The 13,849-nt window shown below is 39.7% G+C and overlaps 2 protein-coding genes across 12 annotated transcripts; both read left to right on the top strand.

Annotated features, from left to right (window-relative positions):
- The first annotated feature begins 352 nt into the window (after positions 1-352).
- On the top strand, positions 353-8,297 carry LOC115620019 (vigilin). The gene is made up of 6 exons (XM_030513123.1): positions 353-430; positions 3,086-3,165; positions 3,223-3,467; positions 3,534-5,387; positions 5,445-6,794; positions 6,865-8,297. The coding sequence occupies exons 2-6, from the start codon at positions 3,135-3,137 to the stop codon at positions 7,243-7,245; spliced, it is 3,861 nt and encodes a 1,286-aa protein (XP_030368983.1). The 5' UTR covers positions 353-430; positions 3,086-3,134; the 3' UTR covers positions 7,246-8,297.
- Positions 8,298-9,030: 733 nt separating this feature from the next.
- LOC115623837 (tumor protein D52) lies at positions 9,031-13,844 on the top strand. 11 transcript variants are annotated; one of them, XM_030518416.1, is made up of 7 exons: positions 9,050-9,165; positions 11,410-11,412; positions 11,674-11,798; positions 11,866-12,026; positions 12,160-12,219; positions 12,411-12,615; positions 12,934-13,544. In XM_030518416.1, the coding sequence occupies exons 1-7, from the start codon at positions 9,156-9,158 to the stop codon at positions 13,039-13,041; spliced, it is 672 nt and encodes a 223-aa protein (XP_030374276.1). In that variant the 5' UTR covers positions 9,050-9,155; the 3' UTR covers positions 13,042-13,544. The 11 variants fall into 11 exon arrangements, with proteins under 11 accessions (XP_030374309.1, XP_030374285.1, XP_030374293.1 ...); XM_030518449.1 differs by lacking the exons at positions 11,410-11,412; positions 12,934-13,544 and adding an exon at positions 13,611-13,844 and having other exon boundaries at positions 9,031-9,165; positions 12,411-12,573; XM_030518425.1 differs by lacking the exon at positions 11,410-11,412 and having other exon boundaries at positions 9,031-9,165.
- Positions 13,845-13,849: the final 5 nt, after the last annotated feature.

Genomic DNA, 13,849 nt, shown 5'->3' with positions numbered 1-13,849 from the left:
TGCTCCACTTTTATACTGAACTGCAGTGGCGGCAGCAAAAACAACAACAATTGTCCAATAAGTGGCCCGCATATTTATGCAGCGATGTCGTTCGGGCTTTGCCATAAGGTCGCATAGCAGGGGCGGGTGATGTCGTCTCACATTTATCAGTAAATCTATGCACAAGCGGCTATTCAATTCGTATATGCTCGTCAAAATGCACTCACACTAAGCAAAAAAAAAACACGTTTCAGCCGGAGGCATCTTTATTGCTTTTGGTTGTTTTACATGTTTCACCTTTCGTGCCCAGTCAAATTTTAAATACATTCTTTTTAATAATAACATGCATGTGTGTGTTTTCTCCATTTTCCAGCCGAGGACACGCCAAGTTATCAAACTGGATTTTGTTAAAGTAAATAAATAGGCCGGATTTTTTGGATTTTACAGTACAGTAAGTTGAACAACCTGTCGAGAATTTTTATTAATTTGCATAATTTGCCCAACCAGCGACTATGTATATGTGTATGTTTGTATTGCCTGTGTAAACACAGCTGCACACAATCACGTTCGCTGATGGCCAAAAACAAAAAGTTAACGGTTTAGTTAAGTATGCACAGTTTTGAGCTGAAATGACTACGTCAACAGTTTATTTTTGTTGTTGTTGTTGCAACTATTTGTGCTGCCAACTATTTGCATACCCTGTACCCGAAAGATACTTAAGTATACTAGAAAGTCAAAATGCCAAGAAGAAGGCGTGGTAGATCGCACGTCCCTCTGTCTTACACACCATATTTAATAATATATATTATAGAAATTAATTCAAAAATCACTCTTTTATAATAAATTCGTTTTTATTATTTTGAGCGTATTCAAGAGTCGAGCAGGCGCTACTTTAACAATCTACTCGTTTTTTGTTAACGCGCAAACTGTTTAAATAAGAATGTCTTTCCCTCAGTCTTGGCAACAAGCAACCTCTAATTGCTCACTAATAACTTATATTTATGTACATATGTATGTATGTAGATGCAGAATGCAAGTTAGCCCAGTAAACGCCCAAAAACTATGTCGGCGGACTACTACATCGTCAATAGCCTACAACGAACATGTGCAACAAATTTGAAGCTGAACTTTGCTTCTTTGTCTCTTGTATTTGTGTTATGAACATCCATCGAAGTATTTTGCCTTCTGTGTATTGTTGTTTGTGCTTTTACCTGTGCGCACCTTGTCTTTTTTTTTTCGTAAGCGCTCAGAAATGTTGCTCGAAAGGTGCCAAGCACCAATACACATACACTCATACACAGGCACACACACATATGAACAATCACAAGGCACGGGCAGTGTAAAAGTGCGCATGCAGGCAATGTTGAGAATACAAGTGCAGAGCAGCACACATACTTAAATAGTTACACATACACTTGTCGATCATTTTATTGTGTAGTGCCAGTGCCGGCTATCATCCGGTTTTATATCAGCTACCCGCGCAAGCCCCCACCGACGAGTCAGCCTAGGCTCACTCTCTTTGCCGCTCCGGCTCTCGCAGTTTCTTCTTTTGACATATTTGTATACCCTATACCCGAATGGTATAAAGAGTATATAAAAGTTATACAAATATATGTAACAGACATATCTGCATCATTTCGCCTGTCTGGATAACCGCCTGGACCAACCTTATTATTTACAAATTCCTACAACAAATTTATATATTTGTGTATATGGTTTCCCCGCAGAATTTCAACAACAGTGCCCACAATTCCAAATATAAGAAACTAAATTTTGGAAACTACCTTTTTTTCTCCACCCCTAGTTCACATTTTATTTAAAAAATATTAATTATTATTAAAGCATCTTACTATCACCAAGCCATATCAATGGTTTTCTTATATTTTTTTTGTCTGGTTGTTTTTGGATACAGGGTATTTAACTATCGGGCTTGCTCGACTGCACTATTCTCTCTTGTTCTTATAACAGCATTCAGCGATAGTGGTAAAATGTCTTTTAGTTGTTCTTGTTGCTGCCCGTTGCTATTGCTGTTGTTGTGTATCGTTGAACTGCCAAAGAAAATGTAGGCTACAAAACTTGTTAGGGGCTCAGAGGAAGAGCTCACTGATTTAGAAAACCACACGCACACTACACACACACACACACTCAACACACACACTACAAACACAGATGAAGCAGGCAAAAGCAGAAGAATAATCAGGCTATCAAGCGTTTCTTGAATTTCGATGTTCAGTTTTTGGTTTCTTTGCTTCTTGCTTAACAAGTGCACGTCCGCTTGCCGTGCGCCAAACTGTAAATTGTGGCAAGAGAGAAAACAAGTTGCCCCTACTCTCGCTATTTGTCTCCACTGCACTCAAAGGCCAAAGGCCTCGTATACCTTTCACTTGTTTCAATATCACAGAATGGGTCAAGATGCCATTACTGATAAGAACGATGTACAATGTACATCGGTTTATACATTTGTACATACATACATACTAACATATAGTATAGGAATGTACTTACATACATATAAACTGCATGCATGCGCATAGAAGTATCTTTGAGTTTCTTATCAATAGTTGCGCGAAATTGCTTGTGTGTATACATATGGGGAACCAGCGCTCTATATAATGTATATAAAATATAAAGTTAAATCTATATCAGTTAAACGCTAAACGCCAAGTCGCTGGCCGAATTGGGCCCTGTTGTTACGTGTTCGTTGTTGAGAAAGTCAAAAATATAAAAATGAGAAAGTCATGAAAAGACAGAATCGGTTTATCAAAATCAGCGCGAAGTCAAGACCCTCACATATAAAGAATATTCGTATAGTCGAGGTACATAGTATTTCCTATTGTATAACACACAAAACCGTACGTTATCGGCGCGTCGACATGAGGGTCGAAAGTGTGGCTCGATCAGTGGCTTATCATATGCTGGCTGGCAATACATAAATTTATAAAAAAAAAAAGTAATACAATGACCATTTATCGGCGATTATCTGTTGACGAATTTTCTATTTTAAAATAAATATTTCTTGGGGAAAATAAAATATTGATTCAAAAGCGTTAACCAAAACCTTCTTCATCTATTATAATATATATTTAATTTTTTTTTTTTTTTTCAGTGGTACTGTAACGACTTGGAACGAAAAGGACTCTTCTCTTTTTTAAGTAATGCAAGCAGCAGTGATGGAGGAATCTAACGGTAATCTTAAACAATAAAACATTATTCAACCGCATCATTAATTTTGTGTCTTCGCAGCAACCAACATTGAGCAACCAATCGCCCTGAACAATGGCCAAGAGCAGGTGTCCAACGAGCAACCGTCATCGCCCACTTCGGTGGCCACGCCCACTAGCACCAATAGCGGCACTGGCAATGCCACGCCTGCCTTTAGCTATGATGATCTTTTCCCAGCCTTGCCGGCAAATACATCAGCATCCGTACCGCTATCCAATTCGGCTGGTCCGGCCATAGCGCGCGTGACGAGCTCGCAAAAGACGCAGGTAGGACTATACAAAAAACACTGCTAACATTTCAGTCTAACTCACTTTATTACGCACTTGGCTTAGGTGTTGCACGTGCCCGGTGAGGAGCGCAAGTCTACGGAATCGGAGAAATTTGGCGAGGGCGAGTCGAAGCGCATTTGCCAGCAGATCACGAAGGAGACAGGCGCTCAGATTGAAATCGCTAGTGGAAAGAATCAGTCGCTCACCTTCCTAATCAAGGGCAAGCAGAGTGAATTGCTTGACGCTCGTCGCAAGATCTTGATGAGCTTCTCGGCGCAGGCAAGTCGCCAGGTTAGCATCCCCAAGGAGCATTATCGCGTCATTCTGGGCAAACGAGGCGAGCGTGTGCGCGAACTGGAGCGCCTCACCTCGACGCGCATCAATATTCCGAATCAGGGTGATGAGAGCGATTTTATAACCATTGCCGGCACCAAGGAGGGCATTGAAAAAGCCGAGCAGGAGATTCGGCAATTGTCCGCGGAGCAATATAAGAAATCGTCAGATCGCACGACTGTGCCGAAAATCTACCATCCGTTTATTGTGGGTCCCTCCAATGAGAATCTGAACAAGTTGCAGGAGGAAACCGGTGCCAAGATTAATGTGCCGCCGCAGCAGGTTCAGAAGGATGAGATCATTATTTCGGGCGAAAAGGATGCAGTTGCTGCCGCCAAGGCGAAGGTTGAGGCCATCTACAAGGAGATGGAGAAAAAGTGCTCTACGGTGAGCGTTGAGGTGGCCAAGCCGCAGCATCGCTACGTCATCGGACCTAAGGGCGCAACCATCGCCGAGATTCTTCAACTCACTGGAGTGTCTGTTGAAATGCCGCCCAACGATTCACCATCGGAGACAATTACTCTACGTGGGCCCCAAGTAGCTTTGGGCAATGCCCTCACTGTGGTTTACCAGAAAGCGAATTCGGTGAAGTCGGTGGAGATTAAAGCACCACATTGGACCCACAAGTACGTCATCGGTCGCAAAGGTGTCAACATGAAGCAGCTGGAGGAAGATTGCCCCAATGTGAATGTTAACTGTCTGGAAGACAAGATCAAGTTGGAAGGCGACCCCGAGAATGTGGACAAGGCCATGAGCTATTTGACCGAGATTATTCGTAACTACGAGCAGAACTTCACGTACGTTGTTATGACAGTCAATCCCTCGTACTACAAGCACATTATTGGCAAAAACGGTGCGAATGTGAACCGTCTAAAGGATGAGCTGAAGGTTAATATAAACATTGAGGAACGCGAAGGTCAAAACAATATTCGCATCGAGGGTCCCAAAGAGGGTGTGCAACAGGCTCAGCTTGAATTACAAGAAAAAATCGACAAACTGGAAAATGAAAAGTCAAAGGATGTCATCATTGATCGTCGCCTGCATCGTTCAATCATTGGTGCCAAAGGTGAGAAGATCCGTGAGATCAAGGACCGCTACCGCCAGGTTACCATCACGATTCCTACGCCTCAGGAAAATACTGATATTGTGAAATTGCGTGGACCCAAGGAGGATGTGGACAAATGCCACAAGGATCTGTTGAAACTTGTTAAAGAAATCCAGGAATCTTCGCACATCATTGAAGTTCCGATATTCAAGCAATTCCACAAGTTCGTTATAGGTAAAGGTGGTGCCAATATTAAAAAGATTCGCGACGAAACCCAAACGAAAATCGACTTACCCGCCGAGGGTGATACCAACGAAGTGATCGTAATCACTGGTAAAAAGGAAAATGTTCTGGAGGCTAAGGAACGCATACAAAAAATCCAAAATGAATTGTCCGATATTGTGACCGAAGAGGTGCAAATCCCGCCCAAATATTACAATTCCATTATCGGCACCGGCGGCAAGTTGATTTCTTCCATTATGGAAGAGTGTGGGGGCGTTTCCATCAAATTCCCCAACAGCGAATCCAAGAGCGACAAGGTAAGTTATAACTAAACAAAAAATTACCAAATTCTAATGGCCGTGTTTTTTACACAGGTCACCATTCGCGGCCCCAAGGATGATGTTGAAAAGGCCAAGGGTCAGCTGCTCGAACTTGCCAACGAGCGTCAATTGGCCTCGTTTACCGCTGAAGTTCGTGCCAAGCAACAGCACCACAAATTCCTCATTGGCAAGAACGGTGCTTCCATTCGTAAGATTCGCGATGCGACGGGCGCACGCATCATCTTTCCTTCGAACGAGGACACCGATAAAGAGGTCATCACCATCATTGGCAAGGAGGATAGCGTAAAGAAGGCCAAGGAGCAGCTAGAAGCCATCATCAAGGAGTGCGATGAGGTAACTGAAGGCGAGGTTGTCGTTGATCCTAAGCACCACAAACACTTTGTGGCCAAACGCGGTTTTATTCTGCATCGAATTTCGGAGGAATGTGGTGGTGTCATGATATCCTTCCCCCGTCCCGGTGCAAATTCTGACAAGGTAACGCTCAAAGGTCCCAAGGAATGCATTGAGGCAGCCAAGCAGCGCATTGCCGAGATTGTGGCCGACTTGGAGGCACAAACTACAATCGATGTTATCATACCACAGCGCCAGCACCGCACAATAATGGGCGCACGTGGATATAAGGTGCAGATGGTAACATCTCAGTATGATGTACAGATCAAGTTCCCTGATCGCGATGCCACCGAACCGGTGGAGGGATTGGTCAATGGTGAAACTAATGGCGTTGATGGCGAGACAACCGAGGAACCTGTACGTCAATGCGATGTTATTCGTATCACCGGACGCATCGAGAAGTGCAACGCCGCTAAACAGGCGCTAATCGACCTTATTCCTATCGAAGAAGAGCTTAATGTTCCTTTCGATCTGCATCGCACTATCATTGGGCCACGCGGTGCCAATGTGCGTCAATTTATGTCCAAGCATGACGTGCATGTTGAACTGCCGCCCAGCGAACTCAAATCCGATGTAATTAAGGTTTCGGGCACACCGGCTCATGTGGCCGAAGCCAAGGAAGCGCTTCAGAAAATGATCGAAGACTATGAGGCCGATCGTGCTGATCGCGAGCTACGCTCCTTCGTCCTGCAGGTGGATGTCGAAACAGAGTATCATTCTAAACTCATTGGACGGCAAGGCGCCGTTATCAATAAACTGCGCGCCGATCATGACGTTAACATCTCGCTGCCCAAGCGCGACGATCCTAATCAGCGCATTATCACCATCACCGGCTATCAAGCCAAGGCGGAGGCCGCCCGCGATGCCATACTGGAAATCGTTGGTGAACTGCAAACTTTGCACCGCGAAGTCATCGAGATTGATTCGCGCATTCACTCTCATATCATTGGTCATCGTGGACGAACTATTCGGAAGATCATTGATGATTATAAGGTACGTAAGCAAAGACTAGACTTTTCTTAACGTAATATATTTATTATAAATTCTTTGTTGTGTAATATAGGTGGACATCAAATTCCCATCTTCAGACGATGCTCAAAATAATCCGAATGCTGTTACCATCATTGGCAAAGAGGATGATGTGGAAAATGCCAAGGAGGCGCTCCTTAGCATGGCCGAAGATTATGAGCGCGATTATTTGGAGAATTTGCCACCATCACCCCAGCCGCAGACTGTGGGCGCCTTCCTTGCCGGGGCCAGCGGTGGAAGTAACAACGAGAACGGTTTCATCATCAAGGATGCACCGTGGGAGAAGCAGAAGCAACAAGCCAAGAACCTAACTGCGCCCAACACCCAATCGCAGGAGGATTTCCCGCATTTTTCTGCGAGTGGTACCCCTGTAGCGGCCACACCCATCACTTCCGTGTGGGGTCCAAAAAACTAAGTGCTCAAGTGGTTAGCAGCAGCAATATGGCAATATAGGGCGGGGAATAGAACGGGTCTGGTGACAGTGACTGTGGCAGTGGCAGTAACGGTGGCGAGCAGCAGCAGGCGTGCGGACTCGTTAGTCGAAAACTAGTGTCAAATGGTATAGGTTGTCTCCTAGGAGCTTTTCTATAACGCAACTTGTGCAGGTTAAAACTACCATAATTCAAAGCAAACAACTACAACTATTTTTGTATAATTTGATACAGAAGCAAATCGTAAACACAACTACACACAACTACTCACACATACATACACACCCAAACACATGAAATTGCATTTATACGACATAAAACAGACACTCTTATAATTTTCGCGCCAAGTTCTGTCCAACCCGCTGATATTCGCCGTGCCTTTTGTTGCTCCTCTTAAAACTTGAATGCCAAGTTCTTTTTACATAACCATTTTTTATTTCCAATTAGTGAAAGACCCTTTAAATTAAGCAAAAAGTTCAATAACTATTTTTGTCAAAGTGTTCAAAACTGAATTGAGTTTGATATTTAATGAATGAATTGCCGTCATAAACGAATTAATTTTAAGCAAAAACAGTGTTAAATATTTACTCTCTCTCTCATCGTTGCGTTAAAATGGAACCTGTTATTTTCAATGTATTTGCCCCACAACATTTACATATTAATTTTTTAAAAAGTAAAAAATTGCATGTTCTAACGTTTATCTGCTGTTAAATGTATTGTAAAAACGTTTTTCATTGTATAGAGAAGGAAAGGACATGCGTTGCATGGGCAGAACACTACACGTGTAAGCTTAAAGTTGAAAAGTTATAAACGCAGATGAAAGGAAATTATTGAATATAATGTTCAACTAAAAATCATATTTTTAATTATATTTACGCATGTGCTTTGAAATTATTTCCCTATCCGCACGCCTGCTCCTGCTAACCCTAACCAGCCTTATCCACGAAACACACACCCATACACATTTCAAAATGAATTCAACCATTTTAATTTTGTGCAATCTTTTTGATTTATATTAAATTGTTTTCAATATATATTTTTCATTTGTAAAATTTTATAATCAAATATATACGTTGGCCCCAAATTAAACGGAACCTTCAACATCATTACTAAGGAGACTAATTTTTAGTCAAAAACAGCCAGATGAAGATATAAGTTAATTGTTTGAACGTTCCATTTATTTTGGGAGACAGGATGCATAATTTGAATTTTATTAAAACTTACGAATAAAACTCAAACCACAAACTATAAAAAAATACTAAAATAAAATCTTTGGTTTTTCTTTAAATTTGGTTTTGCTCTTTTGTTTATACCTACAATAATACTTGTTTGGAGGAATTCCTTTCGAAAACACCAAGAATAAACAAACCTGATATTGTACATTTTTTAAAAATATACATACAATATTTACAAAAGAAAAAAAAATGAAATCACTGCATAAGTATTATTAAGGAAGTAGCGAACTAAAAAATATATTGTAAATGTATATATTTTCCTATATTCGAAACTGGACGAAATCAAATGTATGAGACAGAGCAATGCGATGGCATTTGGAAGCTGAAGTGCAAGAGTATTTTTCATTCACGACTTTTTTTAAACAATCTATTCATTATATATACATATATTATTTCTTTTGAAATACAAAATAAATTAAACCGCATTGTGTTTATAAAATCCCCGGACGTGCGCCAAACTTTCGATGGGCCAAACAGCCATACATCTGGCAACTCTGCTTATTCCCATGACAGCGAATATTCGATAGTTCTTCGATACACTTATTGTACATCGGTCCCTGCGGCAAATTTTTCTTAACAACAAATATAAAAAGAGACAAGTACGTTTCAATTGCATTAAGCTGAACAAGGATTTTAAAGGCAAACAACAGAGCGCTACCATGGAAGACCGTAAGTTTTGCAGTTGTTGTAGTTATTTGCAGTTGTACGAATAATTACATTTTGCCGTATGCCACAGTGCAATGCTCTGAATGCAACAAACTAGATTTTCTTATTGGGGCGGCGAACCTTTTCCCGTTGTGTGTAGTGAAATGGGTGCTAATTAGGGTACGTATTTAACAAGTTGGACTATCGGAAAAGAAATATCAGGCACATTATCCAGCTAAAAGTAAAGTGTACATGCAGCTACATATAGTCGCAGGAATAAAGATGAGTCATGCTTTTCCTGCACCTTTGGTTTTCAAGAAAAACGTGCACACAGAAAATTGTATATACATATGCACATACGCCATATATAATATTCGTGGGATGTTTTTACATGTAGTTTCACATGATATTGTGCCTAATATAAATATTTAGAATACTATTAAAATTACAAATTCTGGGCAACGTGGCAGATTCCGGATTGCATCTATCGAGCTCTTTAGCTGTAAACGCCATACTTATATACATATGTACATACATATACGCATGCACATATGCATGTGTGTAGTTGTTATTGTTGCTATCTTGGTTTGCTTTAGTTCCAGCAGGCGTTGATTTTGTTGGCGTTTTGTTTTGCAGATACAGCTCTTAATACGTATGTATGTATGTATGTATGCAAATACATACATCTATTTATGGAATTTGGATACGATAGAATTTGTATGTTAATAAACGTTTAATTGAGCTGTTAGTCACGGAAACACCATTATTTCGAATGAAATCTCGTTCAGTGTAATTCAGTGGAAACTGCGATTGCCAATTAAGTTTGCCATCATGCAACATAAATGAAACAATTCCTATATTCATTTGTATGTACATTCATATATTTATATGTACATATGTATGTGTGCATGTATATAAATTAATCTTTTGCGAATACATGCTTAGGGGGCGGCACTTGTTGATTTTAGGTGGCCCATCATTTTTAACTTTTTTCAAACGCAATTGTAAGACTACTTTTTTGTTGTTGCTCAAGACATACCAAGCCAGCTGCTAGTGAGCCACTTATTATTGTTGTTGCTGTTCCCCTTTGTTAACTTTGCCTGGTTACTTGCTTTGTTTTGTGCTCTTTTTCTTGTCTTTTTCTCTGGTTGCTGTTGTTAACTCGAATCTACCACCACATTGTAGAGTATACATTTGTATGTATGCTGACACGAATCATCAGCAACGAAGTCAAGCCAACAACCAACCAACTTGTTGAATTTCATACCAATTTCAACTTGAGCTTAGTTGTAGTTTTGCTATAGAGGCGCGCGGAACCGAATCGAGGCTATGCGAGATACGCTAAATGGGGAAAAAGAAAATGAAAATGCTTTCCAACATGAATTCTATAACAATTTAAAGAAAAAAAACCTCGACTCTTTTTTATGGACAAATGCAACTCTTCGTTGTAGTTTCAAGAATTGAGCAAATGTTTTTGTGTCTGTATGTGTTGTGATCGCGCTCGCTTTGAAATGTGAGACCCTAACCACATGCGCCACAGTAACCACCGCCGCTGTTGACCAAATTAGAAAGTGCTTGTCATGAAGTAAGCAACAAAAAGAAGAAAAAACGCGCCACATATCGCAGTATGACTGAATCGGAACCCGTTAGCTTGGAGTTCATTGAGGATCCCTATTTGCCGGGCATTGATGACATCACCACAACGCCATCGCTTGACGAGCCACTAGCGTTGGATCTATGTCCCAGCGAGTTCGATTGGTGCGATGAAACAGACCAATACCTGCGCAATCTAACTCTCGACGATATATTCTATGATGTGGACTCAGATTATGCCAACACGCTTGAGTTGCAAGTCGTCGAAACAGACTTTATTGCAGCCAAGCTGGCAAATCAGACGCCTTCCCCTTCGATTTCAAAACGTTTTCGTTTAAAGTTCCTGGCAAAGCGCACAATGCGCGATATTAAGGTCACGTTTATAGATTTCTCGAAACCCTATCTGGCCAAAATATCAAATAGTGATAGCTATAAGCGGTTCTTAAAAACTGGCCACGTCGATAAAGGTAATAAGTGCGGAAGAATGAGAGTGCGATCATAATTTAGGCCTGATATGAGTGGATTGGGTTTATTACGAAGTATGTTTGTCAAGCTGATATGATTTGATAATATAAGTAGTTATCGTAATGATTAGATTTATGAACCAATTCTAAATAATCAATATTGTCTTTATATTCCTCTCAATTCCTTTGCTCTCACTATTTTCGGCTACAGTTTGTGAGTATAATTATTATATTATCAAGCATCTAATCAAGCACAATCTTATTGAAAAATTTTATTCAAACAAATCTAAATTCGAAATACTCAGCCTATGATAAAATCTTTGAGGAAATTGCTTTTAAAGGAGGTACTTAAACCACACGCCCAACACCAAATTCAAGAAACTAATTCAAGCTTTAATTAAATTATAAAACACCTTAGAGCCAACATGATATAATCTGTCATTTAATTCCGTACCCCTGAAATGTCTCTCAACAGATAACACCGCCAACATATCGGAGCCGGCATCTCCAGCAGCCTCTGTGGCATCAGCAGAGATTGCTGCCGAGTTTGCAGCACTTTCAGTAGAGGAAAAGGAGCAGCGGCGCGCCGAATGGAGCCAGGTAAGCTTATAATTTGAATCCCATACAAATAAACAACAATTAAATAGACATTTATTTCCATTTTTAGGAACTAGCTCGCGTGGAGGAGGAAATAAATACGCTGCGAACGGTTCTGGCCTCAAAGACACGTCATGCATCAGATCTAAAGCGCAAATTGGGCATAACCGTCTGGAAGGAGTTAACAGATGATGTCAATCAGGGCTTCAAGAATGTTAAAGAGAGCACTGTGTAAGCAAATTCACATGTAAACTACAGTTGAGGCATACTATATACCCTTATAGGTGCAATCAACTCATATTTTGTCTCTTGTGTTAATTTATTTTATTTTCGTTTTACTTATGGTCAAAACATATACCCATAGTTTTCAATCGGTGGAGCAAAGCGTGGGCACTTTAACTAAAGCCGTGCATGAAGCACCCATGTAAGTAATTGTGTTAAAGCCAACAACCAGTGGCCACAATTTGTCGTACCAACTCACTAAACGCTGTCCACGTTTCCTTTAACACAATAACTTAACTCTTTGTCGCACTTGCTCGTATAACGCTGTTACTTATGTTTGAGTTTTCACATCAAATTTCAATATTATTACATCTGTATAATTTCTATCCGTAGATTCCAACGCACTGAATCTGTGCTGAAGTCGACAGGTGAGAAGACCGCTTCGGTATTTGGCAGTATTACCAGCGGCATTACGTCCAAATTCTCACAAATGAAAAACTCTGAATCGATGCGTTCGATTGAAGAAAAGGTTGGCTCAGCCTATGAGAATGTTAAAGTAAGCTATGAACACAACAATTTTTTGTGCCAATCTCATGCGGTAACTACTATTTTATTATATATCCTATACATTTATTCACATTCATATTCCTAACATGTTATGGCCAGTTCGTGACTAATTAATAGTCGTTGACCACTAACAAAAATTCATATTTGAAAGGCACTTTGCAGTTCATGCGCACATTTTTAGATGCACTTGTAAATAAAATACTAAACATGTGCATGGTTCAACATTAAATTGAACTAATTATATTTATTTAAACTTTTGGTATTTGAGTTTATAAATGTTGTTATAGTTAAATTTGATGCATTTGTCTATCATTTGTTTGTTACAACTCTATCTCTCTATCTCTTGTAGACAAAGGTGACATCTCGATCGGGTTCGGTTTCCAGTTTCCCAGACGCTCTGGATGAAAACAACACAGACTTCGGACTGAATTCACCCACAGACTCAGTTACTAAATAAACTTATGCACGATATGCGTCAAATAATCAAATAATATTACACTAATACACGACACTAATACATGCATACAATACACAAATGCGTACAAGTAATTATTTAATATTTGTCGGTGCGCGCCTAACACCAAGATCAGAATTTTATTACAAATTATGTGTGGTTTTTATATTATCTGAAAATTAACAACAAATCTTTGTGCGTTTTGTTGGCATTAAAAATGAATATGAATATTTATAAATATACGAATAGCACTATCTAATAGCACTATTTAATGTGAACCCATTGATAATTGAAGTGCATAAATTGTATAAACAATGTGGCATTTCAGCATTCTTTTTTACAGAATTTAGTTCTATGTTTTATGTTAAATCGTAATAACAGATAAAACAGCAAAGCGTTCTAATGGTGTAATCGCATTCAAGGTATATTGTATGTGCATTAAGTGCTTGTCTTCATTCCTAAGATTTTCTTCATCCATGAACATAAAAACGGATTTAAAACCATAATGTACATCTATGTATATGTCTAATGAAATACAAAAATATATTTTTATAATTTCATCTCTTCTGTAGGCTTTGAACCGTGTGATTAAATGGCGTTCATGAAATTTATTAAATATATGAGAAGAGCTTGTATGCAAACACAATAAGAAAATCCATTTATAAATTAAGAGCTGCAATCACAATGTATAAAGAAAAATTTCTGCAAAAATACGCAGATAGTTCGTTGCAACTAAATTTGAATAAGATTTGCTATATGTGTACTATTCTTTTAATAAATGTGAACTTTTGTGCGCCCAATTTAAAGCTTT

The sequence above is a fragment of the Scaptodrosophila lebanonensis genome, unplaced genomic scaffold (genome assembly GCF_003285725.1).
Source record: "Scaptodrosophila lebanonensis strain 11010-0011.00,11010-0021.00 unplaced genomic scaffold, SlebRS2 tig00000001-arrow-pilon, whole genome shotgun sequence".
In the NCBI taxonomy this organism is placed as follows: domain Eukaryota; kingdom Metazoa; phylum Arthropoda; class Insecta; order Diptera; family Drosophilidae; genus Scaptodrosophila; species Scaptodrosophila lebanonensis.
Note: the sequence above shows the minus strand (reverse complement) of the source record. Positions and strands in the feature narration are given on the sequence as shown.